This window comes from Cetorhinus maximus, chromosome 9 (assembly GCF_964194155.1).
Source record: "Cetorhinus maximus chromosome 9, sCetMax3.hap1.1, whole genome shotgun sequence".
In the NCBI taxonomy this organism is placed as follows: domain Eukaryota; kingdom Metazoa; phylum Chordata; class Chondrichthyes; order Lamniformes; family Cetorhinidae; genus Cetorhinus; species Cetorhinus maximus.
Genome location: NC_135887.1, coordinates 83,939,704 through 83,962,906, shown reverse-complemented (window position 1 = coordinate 83,962,906; position 23,203 = coordinate 83,939,704). Strand labels below are relative to the sequence as shown.

At 47.3% G+C, this 23,203-nt stretch overlaps 1 protein-coding gene across 1 annotated transcript in view; it reads right to left on the bottom strand.

The window, feature by feature from the left end:
* Nucleotides 1-23,203, bottom strand: part of LOC144684763 (oxysterol-binding protein-related protein 8-like) — a 222,066-nt gene extending 198,863 nt beyond the window's left edge. Inside the window, exon 1 of the mRNA XM_078548957.1 lies at nucleotides 23,185-23,203. Within this exon, the coding sequence (XP_078405083.1) occupies nucleotides 23,185-23,199 (15 nt within the window). The 5' untranslated portion in view covers nucleotides 23,200-23,203. The remainder of the gene's footprint in view (nucleotides 1-23,184) is intronic.

Here is a 23,203-nt window from a genome sequence, read left to right as displayed (position 1 = left end):
GTGCAAAAACAATAGGGCAGTAATCACAGGAGACTACCTTACTATCAGTTGGGATGTGAACAGCGTGAAGGGCATGGAGGGCACAAAGTTCTTGAACTGCATTCAAGAGAACTTTTTTAGCCAGCACGTAACAAGCCCAATGAGAGGGGGAGCGATTCTAGAATAAGGAAATGAAGCTGGACAAGTGGATGAAGTAGCAGTGGGGACCATAATATAGTTATATTTAGCATAATTATGGAAAAGGATAAAGATAGAACAGGAGTATAAGTTCTAAATTGGGGGAAGACAAATTTTACAAAGCTGAGAGTTGAGCTGGCGAGAGTGGACTGGATATAGATATTAGAAGGAAAAACTGTGTCAAAATCAGTGGGAGGCATTCAAAAGCAAGATTCTACAGGCACAGAGTAGACATGTCTCCACAAAGAAAAAGGGTGGTACTGCCAAATCTAGAGCCCCCTAGTTATCCAGAAGCATACACAGCCAAGATAAAGCAGAAAAAGGAAGCTTATGAAAATCATAAAATACTTAATACTATAGAAAGCCTAGAGGTGTATAGAAAGTACAGGGGTGAAGTAAAAATGGAAATTAGGAATGCAAAGAGAGGATATGAAAAAATATTGGCAGGTAAAATCAAAGAATACCCAAATAAAATAAGAGCAAGAAAAGTACGACAAGTTACTCATCTACTGACTCCCCAAAGCCTGTCCACTATCTACAAGGCACAGATCATGAGTGTGATTGAATACTCCTCACTTGCCTGAATGAGTTCAGCTCCCACAACAGTCAAGAAGCTTGACAACATCCAGGACAAAACAGCACGCTTGATTGGCACCCCTTCCACAAACATTCACTCCCTCCACCACTGATGTACGGTAACAGCAGTGTGTACCATCTACAAGATGCATTGCAGGAATTTACCAAGGGTCCTTCGACGGCACCTTCCAAACCCACAACCACTACCATCTAAAGGGACAAGGGCAGCAGATAGATGGGAACACCAACACCTGGGAGCTCCCTCCAAGTCACTCACTATCCTGACTTAGACATTATACCGCTGTTCCTTCACTGTCACTAGGTCAAAATCCTGGAACTCCCTTCCTAACAGCACTGTGGGTGTATCTACACTACATGGACTGCAGTGGTTCAAGAACGCAGCTCACCACCACCTTCTCAAGGGCAACTAGGGATGGGCAATAAATGCTGGCCCAGCCAGTGACGCCCACATCCTGTGAATGAATATTTTAAAAATTAGCTGAGGAAAAGGTAGGGCCTATCAGAGATGTATATGGTAACTTTTGGGGTGATGCAGAAGATGTGGGCAAGGTACTTTGTCTCTGTCTTCACTAAAGGAGAGGGATGATGCAGACATTCTAGTTAAAGAGGAGGAGTGTAAAATATTGGATACAATAAACATAGTGGCAGAGGAATTACTGGAGGGACTGGCATCCTTGAAGGTGGATTAATCACCAGAGCCCAATGGATTGTATCCCAGGCTGTAGAAGAAAGCCAGTGAGGAAATAGTGGATGCTTTGAGGATCATTTTCCAATCTTCACTAGATACAGGTGCAGTCCAGGAGGATTGGAGGTCTGTGAATGTTGCACCATTGTTTAAAAAGGGTGCAAGGGATAGGCCAGAAAATTATAGGCTGGTCAGTCTGACTTTCATGATGGGAAAACTATTGGAAACAATTCTGACAGGATGAACTATCATTTAGAAAGGCACAGATTGATCAGGAATAGTCAACATGGTTTTGTTCGGGGAAGAGCGTGTCCTACTAACTAAATAGAATTTTTTGAGGGATTACAAGGAAGATTGATGAGGATAGTGCAGTGGGTGTTATCTACATGGAACTCAGCAAGGCATTTGACAAGGGCCCCCAAGGCAGACTGGTTAGGAAGGTGAGATCTCATCGGATACAGGGGAAGGTGGCGAGTTGGATCCAAAACTGGGTCAGTGACAGGAAACAAAGGGTAATGGTCAATGGGTGTCTTTACGGATGGTAAACGGTTTCCAGTGGTGTTCTACAGGGCTCAGTGTTGGGGCCCTTGCTGTTTGTTGTATATATTAGTGATTTAGACTTAAATGTGGGAAGCATGATTGGGAAATTTGCAGATGACACAAACATTGGCTGTGTAGTTGATAGTGAAGAGGATAGCTGTTGACTCCAGGATTATATCAATGGTTTGGTTGAGTGAGCAGAGAATTGGCAAATGGAATCCAATCTGGGAGTGTGTGAGGTAATTTTGGGGAGACCAAACTAAGTAAGGGAATACTCAATAAATGGGAAGCTATTGAGAGGGGTTGAGGAAGTTAGAGACCTCAGAGTGCATGTCCACAGGTCCTTGAAGGTGGCAGGACAGGGGAACAAGGCGGTCAAGAAAGCATATAGAATGCTTTCCTTTATTGGGCGAGGTATTGAATACAAAAGCAGGGATGTAATGATGGAACTGTATAAAACACTGGATAGGCCACAGCTGGAATTTTTTTTCTACAGTTCTGGTCACCGCATTACAGGGAGGACATAATTGCTCTGGAGAGAGTACAGAGGAGATTTACAAGAATGCTGTCAGGGCTTGAAAATTGCAGATATGAGGAGAGATTGGATAGGCTAGAGTTGTTTTCCTTAGAACAGAGGAGGCTAAGGAGTGACCTAATTGACGTGTCCAAAATTATGAGAGGCCTAGATACGTAGACAGAAAAGACTTATTTCCCCTAGCTGAGGGGTCAATTACCAGGGAGCATAGATTTAAGATGATTGATAGAAGGATTAGAGGGGACATGAGGGTAAACATTTTCACCCAGAGGGTGGTGGGTGCCTGGAATTCACTGCCAAAGTTGGTGTTTGAGGCTGAACACTCAACTCATTTAAAAGGTACTTGGATCTGCATCTGAAGTGCTGTAACCGGCAAGGCTATTAACCAAGTGCTGGAAAGTGGGATTAAAATGAGCGGCTAGTTTCTTTTTTCTCTTTTTGGCCAACACAGACACAATGGGCTGAATGGCCTCTTTCTGCGTCATAACTTTCCTATGGTTCTCTGGTAAGCTCTCCCAGTGCACTGAAAATTGACCAAAATAAATTTCTAATCGTGTCCTGCCTGATGGCCTTAGTCCAAAATGCAAATTAACAACAACATCTTGCATCTATATAGTACCTTTAAGTTAGCAAAACATCCCAAGATGCTTCACAGGAGTGTTATTAGACAACATTTGACACCAAATCAAATATTAGGACAGATTATCAAAAACTTGGACAAAGAGGAATGTCTAAAAGGAGGAGAGAGAGAGATAGGCAGATGGAACAGCTTATGAAGGGAATTCCAGAATTTAGGGCAACACTGCTGACAACGGTGAAGATAAGGAAATTGGGATTGTACCAGGCCAGAATTGGAGGAGCACAGAGATGTCAGGGGTTTGTTAGACTGGAGGACATTACAGAGATGGGAAGGGGTGAGTGAGGCTATGGAGAGAATTGAATACCAGGATGAGAATTTTAAAATTGTGGTGTTTCTGTAGTGGGAGCCAATCTAGGTGAGGGAGCACAGGGCTGATGGGTGAATGGGACATTGTGTGGGTGAGGATATGAAGAAAGTGACTCACCCTGACCAGCTCTGGAATGATTATGTAAAAATTTTAATTGTACTTCAAATAGAAAAATGAGAGTCACTGGGAGGAAGAAATGATTATTTGGCTGTATTTGGCCTGGAGACCACAGTGACATTTCCAGCTAGAGTTGCTGTAGTTACAAGAGCACTGAAATGGAACGCAGACTTGCGAATCCAGAAAGTAGTATTACACTTAGCACTTCTGCTATGGTGAAGGCAATCACGTACCGACTGAGTTCCAGTAACAGATTACAATTGGTCATTTGCCAACAGGCTTGCTTCTTCCCTTTTTTCCTCAAACTGTCTGTTAATGTCCAGAACAGAATAATTATGGATTAACCAAATATGTGATACATAATTAAACAGCTCCAACTTAAACTGATTCACTTTCTAGGTGGGTGGGTGGAAGGTTTAATATTGTCTGCAGCTGTGGATTCAGTGTTTGGGCACAATTCACGTTCTGTTTCTGCTGTCTCCAGGAGTGGTTGTATAGTAACGCATAAAGCAGATGATTTATTGACACTTCAATGTCATCAGGTCAATGTACTCAGAAAATCACATCTCACTGACTTAATATAAGTAACAAAGTAACAGAGGTAGAGTGCCAACGTACATCATCTTTCAAGATCCAGAGAGGTACGGCGTTTGTTTACAACTGTCAAATTAGCTTTTGGAAAATAAATCATTATATACTCTGGCTGCAAAATTGGGCTCTGCGGTGCTGCTGGTGTCAGTGAAATTGGAGCCTGGAGGGGGCTGATCCACTTCTGCATGGCCTGCACCATTCTTGGAAGAGTGTTAGCATGGCGTGCCAATCATGCATGGGAAGCAGGCAGAGCAGATAGATCTTGACATTACTCACTGTCTAATGCTGATGTGGCACCCAACCTGCCATTTTGGTCCTGTTAATGCTGTGTCTTAGCCACTCATGGTTGAACATGCATTCAGATGCACATGACAATTCCCAGCTCCCTATTGCTGTCCACACCTCATCTGATCCCCACTGTCCAAAGGGAAAAAATAACATTACTGACTATGGCTGGGACAGGGCTGCACAAATTTTAAGTTTTTACAATTATTCTAAAAGCGGAGGAAATACTTAAAACAACTTAAAACCCATTGCTGGCCATGATCAGGTACTAAGCCTCTGCACTATTGGCCAGGACACCAGTGATAACTCCCTTGCTCTTCCTTGAAATACTGCCAGTGTCTTTTCCATCTACCAGAGAGGGCAGTCAGAGTCTTGATTTAATGTCTTATCTGAAAGGTGGGACTGCTGAGAGTGTAGCATTCCCTCAGTGCTGCACTGGAGCATCAGACTACATTTTTATGACAAGGCTTAGGACGGAATTGTCCTAGATTTGCATTAAGTGCGGTAGTGGGTGGGAAAAAGGATGTTTTACCTGCTGGCTGCAATGGCAGATTTTCACGCCATATCGTCCCAATCCCCCCTCATTAATTAGGCATTCCCGTAAAATACGCCATTTTGATGTTGGGCGGGCTCTCATTCGCCTGCCATGCCATCACATCACTGCTTCATCACGCCCGGTGTCATATTTAAAGTGCAGCCATGCACACACCTCTCAGTGCTTCCAGCCCATGACTGCTGCAAAGAAGACATGGCCCCGAAAGGCAAGAAGACTGCAGCCCTCCAGTTTAATGATGTGTCCCTCGAGCACCTTTTGGACACCAATGGAGGCCCGTTGTGATGTCTTCTACCCCCACTCTGGGCGAAGACCAGCAAGCATGGTCAGCATTCTAGCATGGGAGGCAGTGGCAGCAGTGGTCAGCGCCAATGCCCTGCAAAAGGGGACAGACACCCAGTGCCGCAACAGGATGAATGGTCCCAACTGTTCCGCCAAGGTAAGTCACTCTTCTCATCACACTCAACTCACACACTCACAAACCCATCACACATCCACAGGGATCTCACACCTCAAAGGACAAGACCACTAACTCTCACACACACCCTCACATCTTCCTCAGGCTCATATCCACTCGAGCTCATGTCCTCATCTCATCCATGACTCCACTCACCACACAAACACTCCATGTAGTGCCATGCATCCTGTTCACACTCCATCTGTTTTCATGCAGGAGAAGCTGGCTCACAATAGCAGGGAGAGGTCTCAGACCGGGAGTGGAGTGGCCCACATTAGACCCCTCACTCACTTTGAGGAGCGTGCCATCGCACTGACTGGTGAGGATGTGGACCGTGCCTGCGGTGACGGTGACGTCAGCGGTGAACACCCACATGAGGATCCTGCACCACATCATCCCTCTCTCAACACAACTGTGAGTGCTCTCTCTCCTGCTTTTTGACTTTGCTGCCATGCACTACTTCTCTACTTTGGTTCACAGGGAGCTCTGCTAAGTGACCAACACCCTCAGCCAGCCAGTCCCTCAGCTCATCCACATCCTCACCTCCAGCCAAGAGGAGACCTCCTCCATTAAAGAGCTGGAAATAAGCAGCCTGAAAGACTCTTCACAGTGCTTACCCACACCCTCCACCAGCACAGAGACACACACTTCGGTGGGACCTAGATCTAGAGCCGGCTGGTGTTCAGAATTTAGTGGTCACTGCACGGACACGAGTCTGCAGCAGGAGGAGGCAGGTTCAGCTGAGCTCCCTGGCACTCAGAGGACTGCTGGGGAAGAGGCATCTGTGAGGTCTGAGTCAGATGACAAGCCTCTGGATTTGGCTATCCAACTCATCCTGAAGATGGGGGAACATCATGCAGAGCTGTTGGAAGCCCTCAACAGAGTGACATGCGAGTTGGAGGGCTGTGTCCGCCTGCTCTCTGTTGAAGTGGTGCCCACATGTGCGCATGTGGAGGCCTCCATGGAGAGGATGGAGGGCACCATGGAGACCCTGGTCCACCAGAATGTGAAAATGTGTGCAGATCTGCACTCCATTGCGGTAGCCACGGGTGAGATCCTGCAGTGGCAATGTTAGCGGGCACTTTAATGTCCTCCCAGGTGCTCCTTCCCCTCAAGGAGTCAGGCCGAGGCCCTCAGGCACCCGAAGGGAGGAGGAGCGTCAGCTGGACACTCCTGGGTCATCCACTCAGGAATCTCAGAGGCTGTCCACTCCCTACAAGTCCCCTTTGCCTGTGACCCCCTCAACCTCATTCTCTGTCACTGCAGAGGGAGCAGCTGGCCCGCAGGAGGAAAGCCAAAGCAAGCTGGAGCAAGGCCTCGGCTCCCCAGAGGACCCATGCCGAAGTCATCAGAGGCAACAAGCTGTCTCCATCCCTGCTGCGGATGTCAGGGCAGCAACTAGAAGTCTAAGGCATTCAAAATTTAAGAAATTCTGATCACAGTTTGTTGCACGGGTGAACACATTTTGTCAATTTACAATCATGAAAATATATTGACTTTCACTAAATAATGTGCAATGATGTCTCTCAGCTTCATCGACAGGCTTCACAAGTCCTGCCTCTGCATTTCCCACCACCCCACTGGCCCTAATAGCAGTTCAGCTGCACGCAGCTGGACCATGAGTGATTCTGGAGGGAGAGTGTATGTGTGGCAGGGTCTTTGGGAGCCTCGTGTAAGCGCTCTCCCACACAGGCTGATCCTTCCTGTATCACACTCATCTCACTGTCCTGAGTATTTTCAATGCTGCCTGTTGGGGTTCTCTTTCATTTGTCCATCTGAGCTGACCTGCATCTCCGCCCACCCACTGATCACACTCCCATGCAGCACCTGATCTTGCCCACCAGGACTCTCCTTTCACTTTCGATTTGGCAAGCATGGTAGTACCTCAGTTTTTCTTGCACTCCGCCATACTTTCCCCTCCCCACTTCACACATTTCCTTTCCCCCATCATTATTGAACCCCCCCGGGATCACCGTCCACCTCCCCACTGTGACCTACCTGCCACAACCCTTTTCTTTCGGGGACGTCCAGGTGAACATGTACATTCCTTTTCATCTCAAAAATCCTATCCCCATCGACATTAACCTCCCCTTCCCACCCCCAGGGTGCATGTCTGCCTCTGAGTCCCCACCAACCACCCTCCTGTCCCTTCTATTGATACCGTTGCACCCTAACCCTGCCACCCTATGCCTCACTCTGCCCTCGGTCATTCTCACCATTCCGTTTTACCATGCACACCCTCAGTTCGCTCTGCAGGAGACAGTCATATACTCAAACGAGCCCTCCCCTGCACGTTCACCTGGCCTCCCCCACTCCGGACTCCTTCCCTCCTTGGAGTCCCTTCCCCACCCTGGGCTTTACACGCCACTGCTTAGTCCTTCCCCCTTCCTGACTCCTTCCTCCACTTTTACTCCTTCCCGTCTCCAAACTCCTTCCTCCAGCCTTACTCTTTCCCCCTTCCTGACACCTTCCTGTACCCTTATCTCTTCCTCCAGCCTTACCCCTTCCCCACTGCCAACTCCTTCCTCCAATCTTACTGCTTCCTCCACCCTTACTCCTTCCCCTCTCCAGACTACTTCCTCCCCCAGGACTCCTTCCCCTCTCCAGATTCCATTCTCCCCCTGGACTCCTTCCCCTCTCTATTCTCCTTCCCCCCTCCGAACTCATTCCCTTATGCCTTCCTCCTCCTTATACCTACCTCCCCAGTTGCTGTCTTCTCTCCCAATATCCCCTCCTCCCCCCCATACTCCCTCCCCCTCCCAACCTCAGCCCCCCGACACCTTCGTCCCTCCCCCTCCCAACCTCACCCTCCCTGACCACACCTTCCCCTACCAGTTGATCCCAGACCTTCCTCTTCCACCCCCAGTACCTCTTCCTCTCCCAAACACAACTGGACCTTCCTCTCCACCCCCTTGTCCATCATCTGTTGTGAGCAGACCCTCAATGGTGACTTTCCAACTTCCATGAGCTGCTTCGCGATGGAGTGATGTCCATGAGCATCCGCCCAGTCTGCCATGCGTGTTCCTCCAGGGTCCTGTTGCTGTCAGGCTCCAGCATCTTCTGCTCCTCGGATGCCCTTGATGTGAGCAAGGCCCTGACGGTAAGTCCCAAATTCTGCACGTCACACTTGTCAAGATGTGTTCTGCACCGGCGAGCTTTCCTGCCGACATGGGAGGATGATCTAGCATGGGCCTATAATGATATGCAGATGCAATACAATGAGGTTCCTGATGTCCGACAGCAGGAAATGAGGCCCACCATTGACGGGCAGAGCAGATGATTGCAAACTGGTTTCATTACGTCGTGAAGACGAATTTTGGCCTTCTCACTATATCGTCCGCTCACGCTGCCGAACACCCCCGACTCCAGCAGCGACAGAAAATTCCACCCTTGGAGTGGGACTTCGGCCCACACGCTTCTGACTCAGAGGTGATGGTGCTACCAACTAAGCTGCAGATGACACCAATAACACTTAATCTAGAAACAAATCTGACCCTGTAGTTTTAAACTGTTTGCATTGGCTTGTCGACATGGTGCTTTCCCTTAATTAGGGAGGGGAGAAGAAGTTGGTGATAGTCCACATATTCTCCAGTGATTGACATGAAGTGAAGTGAATTGTTAAACCTGGATATTTAAACCATACACATCACATGTACTGGAAGCACGTCCAAGAGACTGTGTTTACTTCTGGAAACTGATGATTTTGTTGCAAAAGTAAAAGTGTTGGAAAAACCTGAACTGGAATGGGGCATCAAAACTGAGCCCAAACCTGTCCTTGTCACTTAATGTTCACTTAATTTACATTTTCAATTGCATATTTGGATAATGGGAATCTTGGCTGATTATCCCTTCTCTGGATAGCGCTGTGGCCAATTGTAATGACCCAAATACTACTCTAGCTGAGATCTGCTAATTCAGAATAGGTCAGTATTCAAATCAGGGCTCCTCTATTGCACAAATGAATACTGTCATATGCAGTAAAAGAAGATCCGCTTCAGAGTGAAATGTGTTATTTTGCCTCATAAAGACATATCATATTTCTAACTTTTAAGATGTGAATTTTATTCAACGTGGACTCTAAAGTGAACTTTTTCTAAAACTAACAATATGCTGCTGCAAAGATGGCTGCTGAAGGTCAGCTGACCTGGCTTGTGTATTCAAAAACTGATTGCTTCTCAGCCTTTTGGCTAAGATCAAGCGTAGTCGTGAAGCGATGGCTATAACCAGTCGAGCCCCATATCATGGGGTACGTAACACCGTTCGGGTGACGGTGAAGGACAGCAAAGGAGGGGCTCCCATGGATCGGGCCTTCTTCATCAAGCAGATCCTTTTGAAGGCGTGTGGATTTGAAGCGGAGGAGATCTACTCCCTGCAAGATTTCCCCAGCGCTGGATGTTTCGACATGACTTTCAAGCGTGTGGCAGCTTGCGTCAAGTTCCTGAAGGTGTTCGAGGAGAAGAGAGACCAGCCGGAGATGAAGATCCTAATGGTGGAGCCGCTCTTTGCTCGGCCGTGGCAATGGGACCGTGTGGTGACTGTGCATCTCTACAACCCCTACGACCCTGTCACCGACGTGTTCACCTTTCTCGCCAGGTACGTCGACAAGGCTGGGAGCTGCACCGAGGTTAGAGACGCCTTCGGGATTTGGACATGCAAATGCCAGGTTAAGGTCACGCTCAAGACCGATGGTAAGGGAACCATCTTCCACCCTCCTTCCAGCTTCGCATCGGGGGAAGCCGTGGCTACCTTGTCTACGCTGGGCAGCCCAAACTTTGTCGCTCATGCAGCAAGTCTGGTCATGTGGTGGCCAACTGCAGCACCGCCCTCTACAAGAGCTGCAAACAGGAAGGGCACCAGACAAAGGACTGCAAACAGACTAAGTGCTGCAACCTGTGTGGCGAGGCAGGCCACCTCTACAGGAACTGCCCCAAACGCTGCCTCACTTATGCACAGGCAGCCAAAGCCAACGAGGGGGAAGCAGAGGAAATGCGTCTTCGTGTCACTACTACCAAGGACACTTGCAACACTCCAACCACTAAGGCCCCCAGTGAGAACAACGGGACAAAGGAGGACACAGAGAGAGACAAGGTGGAGGAAAAGATTGAGGCAGCAGACAGCCAATCAACAGCGCTGTCCCCTGAACCTCCCACTCCTCAGGAGAGCGAATCAATGGAGGAGGAGGCAGCAGCGGAAAATCAGCAGGGGGAGTGGCAGCTGGTGAAGAGAGCCAAAAGGAAGAAGGGGCTAAGAAGGGACCAAGCCACTTCCCAGACAAGTGGCAAGAGGCGTCTCCCATCCGACACGGATGACAAGGGCAGTTGCTCTTCGGACGAAGAAGGGAAAGGGCGGCATCTACAGAAGAAGTGGCAAAGCTCTAGTGAGTTGGAGGACGAGATACCCGAGCTCCAGAACATTGGAGACAATGAGGAGACCAGCGGACCCCAACTTTGCCCACAACCCGAAGAGGCCAGCACACCCCAGCCCCAGGAATCTGGGAGCAGTGAAGCGCTCAGCGCACCCCAGCTCCAGGAAGCCGGGAGCAGCAACGCCCCAGAGGGGGAGAGGATCGGAGAGACTTCTCCAACAGAGGACATTTAAAATCCCATTCTCTGCACGAACCCCCAGATGCCACCTGAGCAGAACATTGCCAATGGGGAGGTTCAGGACAGTTTCCTCAGCCCATCCAAAGTGAGGCAATTTGTGAACACTCTGGGTATGCAGGAGCAGACCAAAGTTCTGGAACTCTCAGAGACAACAGGTTTGGTAAGAGACTAAATGCTTTAAAATGGGTGTAAAGATTGAATCCATAAATGTGCGTAGCATTAAATCTACTACGCGATGTGTTGCGACCTTGGACTACCTTGCCAAGGTCAAAGCTGACCTGTTGTTTCTGCAGGAGTGTGCGATACCGCACCTCAGCTCCTACAGGCAATGGTCACGATGGTGGTCCCATGGGCCATCGATCTGGTCGGGAGGAAACGACTCTCGTTCCTCTGGCCTGGGTATTCTGCTGTGGGGAGGCAACTTCACCATCTCCGAGGTTAAGGAGGTGGTGGGCGGGCGCCTCCTCGTAGCAGACGTAATGTACAAGAATGCTTCACTCCGGTTAATTACCGTGTCCGCCCCAGCACAAAGAGCGAGCGGCTGGCGGTTTTTCAGCAGCTCCCACTGCAGCTGGCGACCTTCAGGCTGGTCATTCTGGGCGGTGACTTCAACTGCATCATCGATACGGCTGGACGATCCAGCAAGTCCAACAGCAGATTGGACGCTACGTCCAGATCCCTGATGGAAACAGTAAAGGATGCCAAGCTGCACGACGTCTTCAGAAACCCTGCAGACGGAGCGCAGTGTAGATACACCTGGTTGCGGCCAGGCTGGTCCATCCGTTTCAGGATAGACTTCCTGTTTGTGTCCCGTGCGTTCGCAGTCAGATCCACCGATGTCAAGCCGGTGTTCTTCTCTGACCACTGCCTCCTACTGGCTGACTGTCACTTCGAGGAACACCAGAGGGTGGGCAGGGGGGCATGGAAGCTAAATGTACAACTGCTGACCCCAGAGAACATTGAAAAGCTCAAGAGGGATTACAAAGGTTGGAGAACCGTGAAACCCCTCTTTGAGTCCCTGACATACTGGTGGGAAGCGATCAAGGAAAACATCAAGAGGTTTTTCATCCTCAAAGGTGCCCAGAAAGCTAGAAAGGAACAGAGGGAAATGTCCTGACTCCAGAAAAACATGCAGAACCTGCTCCGGCTACAGTCGATGGGGGTCGATGTCAAGGAGGAACTCCAAGAGGTGAAGAGCCAGCAAGTCTCGCTCTTTGCCTTGGAGGCCTCCAAGATCATCTTCCGTTCCAGAGTCCGCTCCGTGGAGCAGGATGAGATGTGCTCATGTTTCTTCTTCCAAAAGGTACATGGAGAGATCTCTGTGATCAGCAGCCTGAAGGAAGAAGACGGCTCAGTAAAGTCATCGCAGTCTGACATTTTGAGGATCAGCAAACCCTTTTATGCCGGATTGTATGACGTGAAGCCCACAGACAGCACGGCCTCCCAGTCCTTCCTGTCCTCTATCACGGAGGTCTTAAACGACAGTACATGGGAGAGCCTGGACAAACCGCTAACTCCTGACGAACTGACTAAGGCCCTTGAGTCCTTCGAGAAGAGTAAAACTCCCGGAAGTGACGGCTTGCCGGCGGAGTTGTATTCGGCTCTGTGGGACTGGATGGGCCCAGACCTGCTAGAAGTGTACGAGAATATGCTTCTGGCCAGCAGCATGTCAGAATCCATGAGGAAAGGCATCATCACCCTCATCTACAAGCACAAGGGGGAAAGGGAGGAAATTAAAAATCGGCGACCCATTTCACTTTTGAATGTGGACTATAAGATTCTGTACAACGTCATCGCCAGCCGGGTAAAGTCCGCTCTGGAATTGGTGGTCCACCCTGACCAGACCTGCGCTGTGCCGGGCAGGAAGATCTCTGACAGCCTCGTGCTGCTCAGGGATACGATTGCCTATGTGCAGGACAGGGGCGTGGACACCTGTCTCATCAGCCTGGATCAGGAGAAGGCCTTTGACAGGATATCACACACCTACATGGTGGATGTGCTCTCCAAAATGGGGTTTGGGGAGGGAATTCGCAATTGGATCCAACTGCTCTACACTAACATCAGTAGCGCAGTCTCAATCAATGGGTGGGAATCAGATAGCTTTCCTATTAAATCTGGAGTCAGGCAGGGCTGCCCTCTCTCCCCTGTCCTGTTTGTGTGTTGCATAGAACCCTTTGCTGAGTCCATCAGGAAGGATCCGGGCATAAGAGGAGTGACAATCCCAGGCAGTGAAGGCACTCAGGTCAAAGCCTCCCTGTACATGGATGATGTCGCCGTCTTCTGCTCGGATCTGCTATCGGTGCGCAGACTGATCCACATCTGCGACCAGTTCGAACTGGCCTCAGGAGCCAAGGTAAATCGTGGGAAGAGCGAGGCCATGTTCTTTGGGAACTGGGCTGACCGATCCTTTGTCCCCTTCACCGTCAGGGCTGACAGCCTGAAGGTGCTGGGGATATGGTTCGGAGGGACTGGAGCATGCGTTAGAAACTGGAAGGAGCGAGTGTCTATGGTGCAAAGAAAACTGGGCATGTGGGAGCAACGCTCCCTCTCCATTGCAGGTAAGAACCTGGTCATCAGGTGTGAGGCACTCTCGCTGTTGTTCCCGAGCCAGCTTTCACTTTATCTGGAGATCGAAAATGGATAGTTTCCGCAGGGACGCGATGTACAAGCCTCAAGATAAGGGGGGGAAAAAACGTGCCCAACATCGCCCTCATACTGATGACCACCTTTGTGTGCGGCTGCATCAAGCTGTGCGTAGACCCTCAGTACGCAAACACCAAGTGTCACTACGTGCTGAGGTTCTACCTGTCCCCGGTGTTGCGAAGGATGGGTCTGGTCACACTGCCGCGGAACACTCCAAGTAGTTGGACCACCTGTCCCTCGTGGAAAAATTTATGCAGAGAAACACCTTTGACCACAAATCCATCAGGCAGTGGTCGGCATGTAACATCCTAAAGGTCCTGCAGGAAAAGGAGAGGGTGGATCCTGTGGGATGGTTCCCCGAGCAGACTGTCAAAGTCATTTGGCAGAATGCCTCATCGCCAGAACTTTCCAACAAACACCAAGACGTAGCTTGGCTGGTGGTGAGAAAGGCCCTCCCCGTCAGATCCTTCCAACACGCCAGGAGTGTCATGCCCTCTGCACGTTGCCCTCGAGGTGGCTGTGGTGGGGACGAGACCGTTGTTCACCTCCTTGTGGATTGTGCCTTTGCAAAGAAGGTCTGGAGAGAGATGCAGTGGTTTCTGTCGAGGTTCATCCCGAGCAGCTCCGTGACACAGGACTCTGTGCTCTACGGGCTGTTCCCAGGGACACACACCGAAACAAACATCAACTGCAGCTGGAGGTTCATCAACTCGGTGAAAGACGCTCTTTAGTCTGCCCGAAACGTGTTGGTCTTCCAGTGCAAAGAGTTGTCCCCGACTGAGTGTTGCAGACTTGCACATTCCAAGGTCCAGGACTACGTGCTGAGGGACGCATTAAAGCTTGGGGCAGCTGCCGCAAAGGCGCAATGGGGAAAGGTCGCTGTCTAAGACATTTCTGCCACAGTGCACCGAGGGGCTGGGAACTGTTGAGAGCCCCTTGGGCTGTACAGCTCAAAATGAATATATGCGTTGAATCCTAATTGTATTATAATTGTATTGAAGCACCTCAGAGTGCAACATGATGTATGTTGATAACTCCAATACCATTGTCTGATTGTCTGCATTGACTGTATTGAAATGATTGTAATATTCATTGATTGTATTGGTGCACCTTGTGATCCATGTGTAAAAGTTGAATCTGATTGTACTTTTGGGATGGTGATTTTGAAATGTTTTGGAATGTTCTTCCAGATATTTTATGAATAAATTATATTTTTCAAACAACAAAAAAAAAACTGACTCACTGTCTAAGAGACAAAAGGGTACATCCCAGACGAAATGGTGTGAATTAGACATTTCTGACCCATTAGGAGACATTTCTGAATTGAATGGGTGTTTTTGAAACAAAGGAGGTGATTGTCTTAACCTCCTCAGGATGAATGTCTTAAAACAATATATCAGGATGTGGCTCATCAACCTAAGATCACCACCGTATTCAGAAAAGGAACTGTGGGAAGTCACATGGTAGGACAGCCATGTTTGTTTCCTTTTAATCTTTAAATTCTGTCTGCAGAAAGAGAGAAAGGGCTGAAAGTGGAATAACATCTATGCCTTAAGAACCGGAGGCTATAACATCGCAAGGTCTCCAAGCCTATTCCTTTTTGGGTCCACCAATACAGCAAACCAACCTCCTGGTACCGAGACTACAAGCAACAAGCTTTGTGACCTGCAGAAAGACCATCTCTTTGAAAGAATACTGAAAACGATTTTGGCATAAGACATTGGCCGTTGAAGTCACCCAAACTTCACTTCAGGAGTGAAGATGTCTTTTCATCAGGCCTGCAATGTGTGTTTTCCAGAACAAGACAATCATGTGAATTATGAACTATTCTTTTTGTTGAGAACTTGTAGAAGTGCACCATTCTCCTCAACTGCACTTTCCTTGAGTGTGTTTGTGTTTATGCTTGTGTGAGTGGATGCCGCAGTGCTAGATTTCAGGGTGAGTGCTTAAATAAATAATAATCATCTTTCTCTATTTAAACCCAGAAAAGGATTGTGGCTGGTTATACGAATTGTCCACACACAAAAGGGCTAAAAAAACAAATACATATCATCCTCTCAAAAGCTTACTGACTACAGCCAGTTGGGAAGAAGGTTAGAGTGGGTGAGAGGAGCAGAGAAATTGAGACGACTGATGTCACGCTGACAGTTCTCAATGAAAAGATCAAGAGCAGGTAAAAATCCACCCTGTCCATAACAGAAATTGGGGCTGCATTCGGGATCTGAACCAATTGGACTAAATATGCTGAATTTGACCTTAAATGAATAAGTCAACAACAATAGGGAAAAGTTCAATAGCTAAAATTGTCTTCTTTAAAAAAGGCCTACAGCAGCAGGCTTCACATATATTAACACTATAAAGTAGAATATCCGACTTTAATGTGAAATAATTTATAGAACAGGGTGATTTAGCTTGACATAAGCTAACAACTTTAACAATTGAACAGCTGAGAGCAGTAGCTAAACAGGCGGAAGTTCGTATGAGGCAATCGGCCAAGAAGCCTGAGGTGTTAAAAGTGCTGGCCGAGCATTTCTCCCTCACCCCAGAACCAGAACAGGCCCAAGATATGAAACCTAAAACAGGCCTTGGCAAAAGATTCACCTGGAAGAGCGGAAAACTAGAGCTAGAGTTTCAAGCAGGGAAAGTGGAAAGAGAATTGCAAGGAAAAGATAGAGAAAGACAGGCAAGAAAGGAGGAGAGAGAATTCCATGAATGGGAGAGACAAAGGGCTTTTGAGGGGGAAAAACAGGAAAGGGACATACAGGCACAAGCTGACTAGGAACTTGAATTGAGCAGCCCAACAAGAAACTTTGTCTCTTTCTTTCAGATGCAAAGGAATGCAAGCTCCAACAATTCATCAACACCAATGCCCATCCCAGACCCTCAACCCCTGCCCATCCCTCTGTCCCCATCCCGTCTTCCAATCCCAGCCCCGGCCGTGTATTCACCATACCCTCTGACCTTCCCCTCTCTGATGCTGAACGTTCTGTACTCAGCAAAGGACTCAGTTTCATACCCTTACGCCCTCACCTCAATGAATTTTGGGCTTGACACGATGCTGAACTCTTCTTCCGCCACCTTCGTCTCTGTGCACGTTTCTTTGGGTAGGAGTCCTCTCCCCGTTCAACGGATCCTTTTACCTGCCTCCAATATTCTCCCTTCACCTGGACTCCACCCTCTGGATTTTTACCTGCTCTTGATCTTTTCATTGAGAACTGTCGGCATGACATCAGTCGTCTCAATTTCTCTGCTCCTCTCACCCACTCTAACCTGTCTCTTTCTGAACTTGCTGCACTCCGTTCTCTCAGGTCCAACCTTGACTTTGTCATCAAACCTGCTGACAAGGGTGGTGCTGTTGTTGTCTGGCGCACTGACCTCTACCTTGCAGAGGCTGAGCGTCAACTCGCAGACACATCCTCCTACCTCCCCCTGGACCATGACCCCACCACTGAACATCAAGCCATTGTTTCCAGGACTGTCACTGACCTCATCTCCTCTGGAGATCTTCCCTCCACAGCTTCCAACCTCATAGTCTCCCAACTTCAGACGGCCCGCTTCTACCTCCTACCCAAAATCCACAAACAGGACTGTCCGGGCAAACCGATCGTGTCAACTTGTTCCTGCCCCATGGAACTCATTTCTTGCTATCTTGACTCCATTCTCTCTCCCCTTGTTCAGTCTCTTCCCACCTACATCCGCGATTCCTCTCACGCCCTACATCATATAAACAATTTCCAGTTCCCTGGCCCCAACCACCTCCTCTTCACCATGGACGTCCAATCCCTATACACCTCCATCCCCCACCGGGATGGTCTGAGGGCTCTCCGCTTCTTCCTCGAACAGAGGCCCGAACAATCCCGATCCATCACTACTCTCCTCCGTCTGGCTGAACTTGTTCTCTCACTGAACAATTTCTCCTTAAACTCGTCTCACTTCCTCCAAATAAAAGGTGTGGCTATGGGTGCCCACATGGGCCCCAGTTATGCCTGTCTCTTTATGGGGTATGTGGAACATTCCTTGTTCCAGTCCTACTCCGACCCCCTCCCACAACTCTTTCTCCGGTACATCGATGACTGCTTCGGTGCTGCTTCATGCTCTCATCTGGATCTGGAAAAATGTATTAATTTTGCTTTCAATTTCTACCCTTCCATCATTTTCACATGGTCCATCACTGTCACTTCCCTTCCCTTCCTTGACCTCTCTGTCTCAATTTCTGGTGATAGACTGTCCACCAATATTCATTACAAGCCTACCGACTCCCACAGCTACCTCGACTACAGCTCCTCACACCCCGCTTCCTGTAAGGACTCCATTCCATTCTCTCAGTTCCTTCGCCTCCGTTGCATCTGTTCTGATGATGCCACTTTCAAAAACAATTCCTCTGACATGTTTTCCTTCTTCCTTAACCGAGGTTTTCCACCCATGGTGGTTGACAGGGCCCTCAACCGTGTCCGGCCCATCTTCCGTGCATCCACCCTCACACCTTCCTCTCCCTCCCAGAACCATGATAGGGTCCCCCTTGTCCTCACTTATCACCCCACCCGCCTCCGCGTTCAAAGGATCATCCTCCGCCATTTCCGCCAACTCCAGCATGATGCCACTATCAAACACATCTTCCCTTCACCCCCCCTGGTGGCTTTCCGTAGGGATCGTTCCCTCCGGGACACCCTGGTCCACTCCTCCATCACCCCCTACACCTCAACCCCCTCCCATGGCACCTTCCCATGCAACCGCAGAAGGTGCAACACCTACCCCTTTACTTCCCCCCTCCTCACCATCCAAGGGCCCAAACATTCCTTTCAAGTGAAGCAGCACTTCACTTGCACTTCCCTCAATTTAGTCTACAGCAGTCGCTGCTCCCAATGCGGTTTCCTCTACATTGGAGAGACCAAACGCAGACTGGGTGACCGCTTTGCAGAACACCTTTGGTTTGTCCGCAAGCATGACCCAGACCTCCCTGTCACTTGCCATTTCAACACACCACCCTGCTCTCATGCCCACATTTCCGTCCTTGGCCTGCTGCAATGTTCCAGTGAAGCTTAATGCAAACTGGAGGAACAGCACCTCATCTTCCGACTAGGCACTTTACAGCCTTCCGGACTTCATATTGAGTTCAACAGTTTCAGATCATGAACTCTCTCCTCCATCCCCACCCACTTTCCGATCCCCATTTTTCCAATAATTTATCATTTTTTTACACTATATTTTTTTCTTTTCCCTCCTATTTTTAAATTTATTTTGATCTATTGTTTCATCTCCACCTTTTAGCTCATTTCGATCCCTTCCCCCCACCCACACTAGGGCCATCTGCCACTAGCTTGCTTCCCATAATGTCCCCATTAGCACATCCTTTAGATAATATCACCACCATCAACACCCCTTTGTCCTTTTGTCTATGACATCTTTGGCAGTCTCTTCTTGGCCTCCACCTATCACTGGCCCCCTATCGAGCTCTACCTGTACCACCCCCCTCAACCAGCTTATATTTCATCTCATTTCTATATGTCTTAGTTCTGATGAAGGGTCATATGGACTCAAAACATCAACTGTATCCCTCTCTGCAGATGCTGTCAGACCTGCTGAGTTTTTCCAGGTATTTTTGTTTTTGTTCTTGAATTGAGCAGAGAAAGGTTGTACCCATTGGAGGTGCCACCAGTGAGGCAAATGACCCACTCTCAGGACAGAGCTTTGAGTTCTTAAATGCCATTGCCCAATAAAGGCTTTCCAAATTATGAAGTTTCAGTCAATACTTTTAAAAATTGGACACAAACAAGCTGTTAAGATGGCTGCTGCAAATCATGTGACTTTTGGGCATTCAGATTACAAACAGTATCAAATCTCTGGTGAATATCTAATTAAATTTGAACATAGATGAGGGTACCTCACAGTTGTTTAACAGAATCACAGAATTGTTACAGTGCAGAGGGAGGCCATTCGGTCCATCGTGTCTGTACCAGCTCTCCAAATTCAGCATTCTCCTTCTTTCTCACCATAACCTTACACATTCTTCCTTTTCAGATAAGTCTAATTCCTTTTTGAATGTTTCACTTGAATCTGTCTCCACCACACTCTCAGGCCGTGCATTCCAGACCTTAACCACTTAACTTGTTGCGTAAAAATTTTTTTTCTCATGTTGCTTTTGCTTCTTTTAACAATTGCTTTAAATCTGTGCCCTCTTGTTCTTGATCTGTTCATGAGTAGGAACAGTTCCTCCCTTTCTGCTCGTGCAAACCCCTCATGTCTTTGAATACCTCTATCAAATCTCCTCTTAGCCTTCTTTTCTCCAAGGAAAACAGTCCTAATTTTTCCAATCTATCTTCATAACTGAAGGTCCCCATCCCTGGAACCATTTTCATGAATCTTTTCTGCATTTGTAGAATTCACAAATCTCATTATTTAAGGATGGTCCAAAACCTAAAGACTGTGGAGTTTCCAGGCTGCCTGGACAAAAACAAGATCGAAACTCAATGGCCACTATCAACTTCCCATTTTATCATGATGCCCCCCCCAACCTCCAATCCAAACTAGACTGTGTGGGCTACAGAAATGTTAACCCAGCAGTCATGTGATTGAAACTATTTTCAGGGACTGCACCTTTATAACCGCAGGACCCAGCAGATCCATCAGAACCATCAGCCATCAGCTAGCCTGAGAACCAGACTCTGAAACTAGCTGCAAGTCATCAAGCAGTTCAGGTACTTAAGCAGGTTCAATGTTCAGCTGAGAACCATCCTCCTAGATATTCGACTACAAGAAACTGTGCAATCTGCTCCGAATCCATCACTTTACAAGATCCTCTCTTCAAGTTTAAATCATCAAATTGCATCAGGAAGCCACAGGCCTGCCACCTGGGAGACTGGAAATTGTACATCTGTTTAAGTGCACTATCTTAATCTGTATTCAATCTTTGTGTGCGCATACATGAGGCTGAGTGTTTGACGTTGTATTAATTTGTGATACGATTATGAGAGTAAATAACCCTCTTTATTTTAAACTCACAAAAGCTTGCTGCTGCATTATTTAATTGGAATACACACTACAAGGGTAAGAAAAGTCAGACCTCTTTCATACAAAACACAACTGATTACAGGCAGTAAGAGAGCAATTCTGTCAGAATGTATTCACAATTGGTACCAAGGTTTAATGAGGAGGATGTTGAAACTTTAAAAGAAAATCTCATTTGAAAACCTTGCAATGAGGTCAAAGCGGCCAGCAAAGGCTTAGAACATTCTACTGCAAAGCCGATTAATGGGAAAAGCCCAAAAAGTTTATTCTCTTTGTCTAAGTAAATTTCTTCAGATTACCCAAATGACCAAAACTCCCACCCTGAGCATGTACAAGCTACTACAAAAGGCATACTGCCAAAAATTCTAAATTTCTCAACCTGAGCAAATCTTCATCGAGTTTGAAAGGGCTAAACAACTTACTTTCAACCAATGGAGACGGATGCTCAAGATAGATCCCACAGGCGAAAACCTCAAAGGTGCGATTCATCTTGAGGAATTCAAAAATTCACACCCCTGTCCATAAAAACCCATGTAGAGGAACAAAGAGCTTCAAAAGCCAGGAAAGCAGCTATCTTAGCAGACGACTATGAATTAATGCACAGACCTCTAACTCAAAATAAACTTGGGTCTAATAATTCTTATCAGCAAGGGAGAGATAGGATGGACGTAGATAAAGCAAGAACGGGCTTGAGAGAAACAGAGAATAGGGAAGGAAACAGAGATCAGTCTCCAACTTTTAAAAGCAAGAACCAAGATAATAAACCAGCAGGGGCATGTCCAGTGTGTTTCCAGTATGGAAAGTTTGGGCATTTAAGACCAGATTGTTGGCATTCCAAAAAAACAACAGGGGCGCTGCAGTCAGAACAGTGTCTATAGCCAGGAAAGCGGTAAGCCCTGTGCTCAAATATAACAGGGGAGGACCAAGTCATCTACAATAGCTTATTGCAAAAAGTATCTTAGGCACCAGGAAAAGAGATAACCATCTTCAGGGATAACAGTTGTCTTCAAACATTACTTGTAGTAAAGATTGCAGAGATGCCACCCGAAAGCAGAACAGATATACCAGTACTGGTAAAATCTGCTGGCTGGCAAATGCTTGAGGGTTCCCGTATTTAAAATTTATCCACAGAGTAAGTTGGTCACTGGTGTAGTGACAGTCAAGGTCATTTTGAATTTACCCATGCAGGGGTTCAACCTATTGCTGGGCAATGACTTAGTAGGAAGCACAGTATTTTTTCCAGAGGGTCCAGAGCAGTCTACAGAGATGGAGAAACTGAGAGGAAGAAGTAAACTTCTGCACAGTTGCAGAAGACTGAGGAAGTCCCAAAAAATCCACAGGGGGCGACAGGGCCAGTAAGGCATTAGATTTCAGGGTGAGTGTTTAAATAAACAATCATCTTTAATTAAACCCGTGAAAAGTTTGTTGCTGGTTATTCAAATTGTCCACACACTCAGGGGTTAAAAAACAAACACACATTTTCCTATCAAAAGCTTACTGATTATGGGCAGTTGGAAAGGGAACAAGGGTTTCAGTAGTTCTCTCTCACCTTGTCTGTAACAGTGTGTTTGTAAGATGGAGTCTTTTGAGTAGAGCTTGACATGCTTACGACCCTCTCATAAACCATAGAATGGTACAACACACATTGGATATTAATAGAGCAAAACCTTTACAATGTACATCTCAATATAGCACTATCTGGCATATAACAGTAGTAACACAGCACATTGCATGCAGAACCATTTAATTAACACAGTAATCATACTCATTAAACAATGCTCAACATGACTTTTTCTACTGCCACAAAGGGCCACAATGCAGAGGTGTCCTATACAATCATCTACTGGCTTACACAACAGCATGTTCCCTGAACATGATCTGTGTCCCCACATGTAATCAATTCTTTATTGACCTAACACACCATGTAATGTACTGGTATCAGTTAAACACACACACACATCATTGGTATCATTCATGCCCACACATAAAGCACTGGTATTAGTGTTATATGCATCAATGAATCACATCATGCACACATAACTCCCAACACATCAAACTGTAGCCCTGTATCAATATTACATGCTCACAGTTATTGTATTGTTCACATGTACGAGTATTAAACACCCGAGGTATTACCTACTTGTCATTATATTTCACCAAGCAGATAAACCCACTACTTAACTGTGACATATCATTAACAAACAGGTATGTACTATTTCCTTCTGATTTTACATTGTTTTCTATATTCAATATTTAGAAGCAATTGAGCACTGTGTTTGGAAAACAGCAGAATAAGTTAAAACCTGGAAACAGGTTCTGATACCACATTTTACCTTGGCTTTCGATCACTTCTCCTCCCTATTGCACAACTTCCAACTTTAACACCCAGTGGAAATATAACTAATTGAGTTGCCAACATTTACCCAGATCTTCTTTCCTGTGTACTTACAGTGCAGCAGGGCATATGG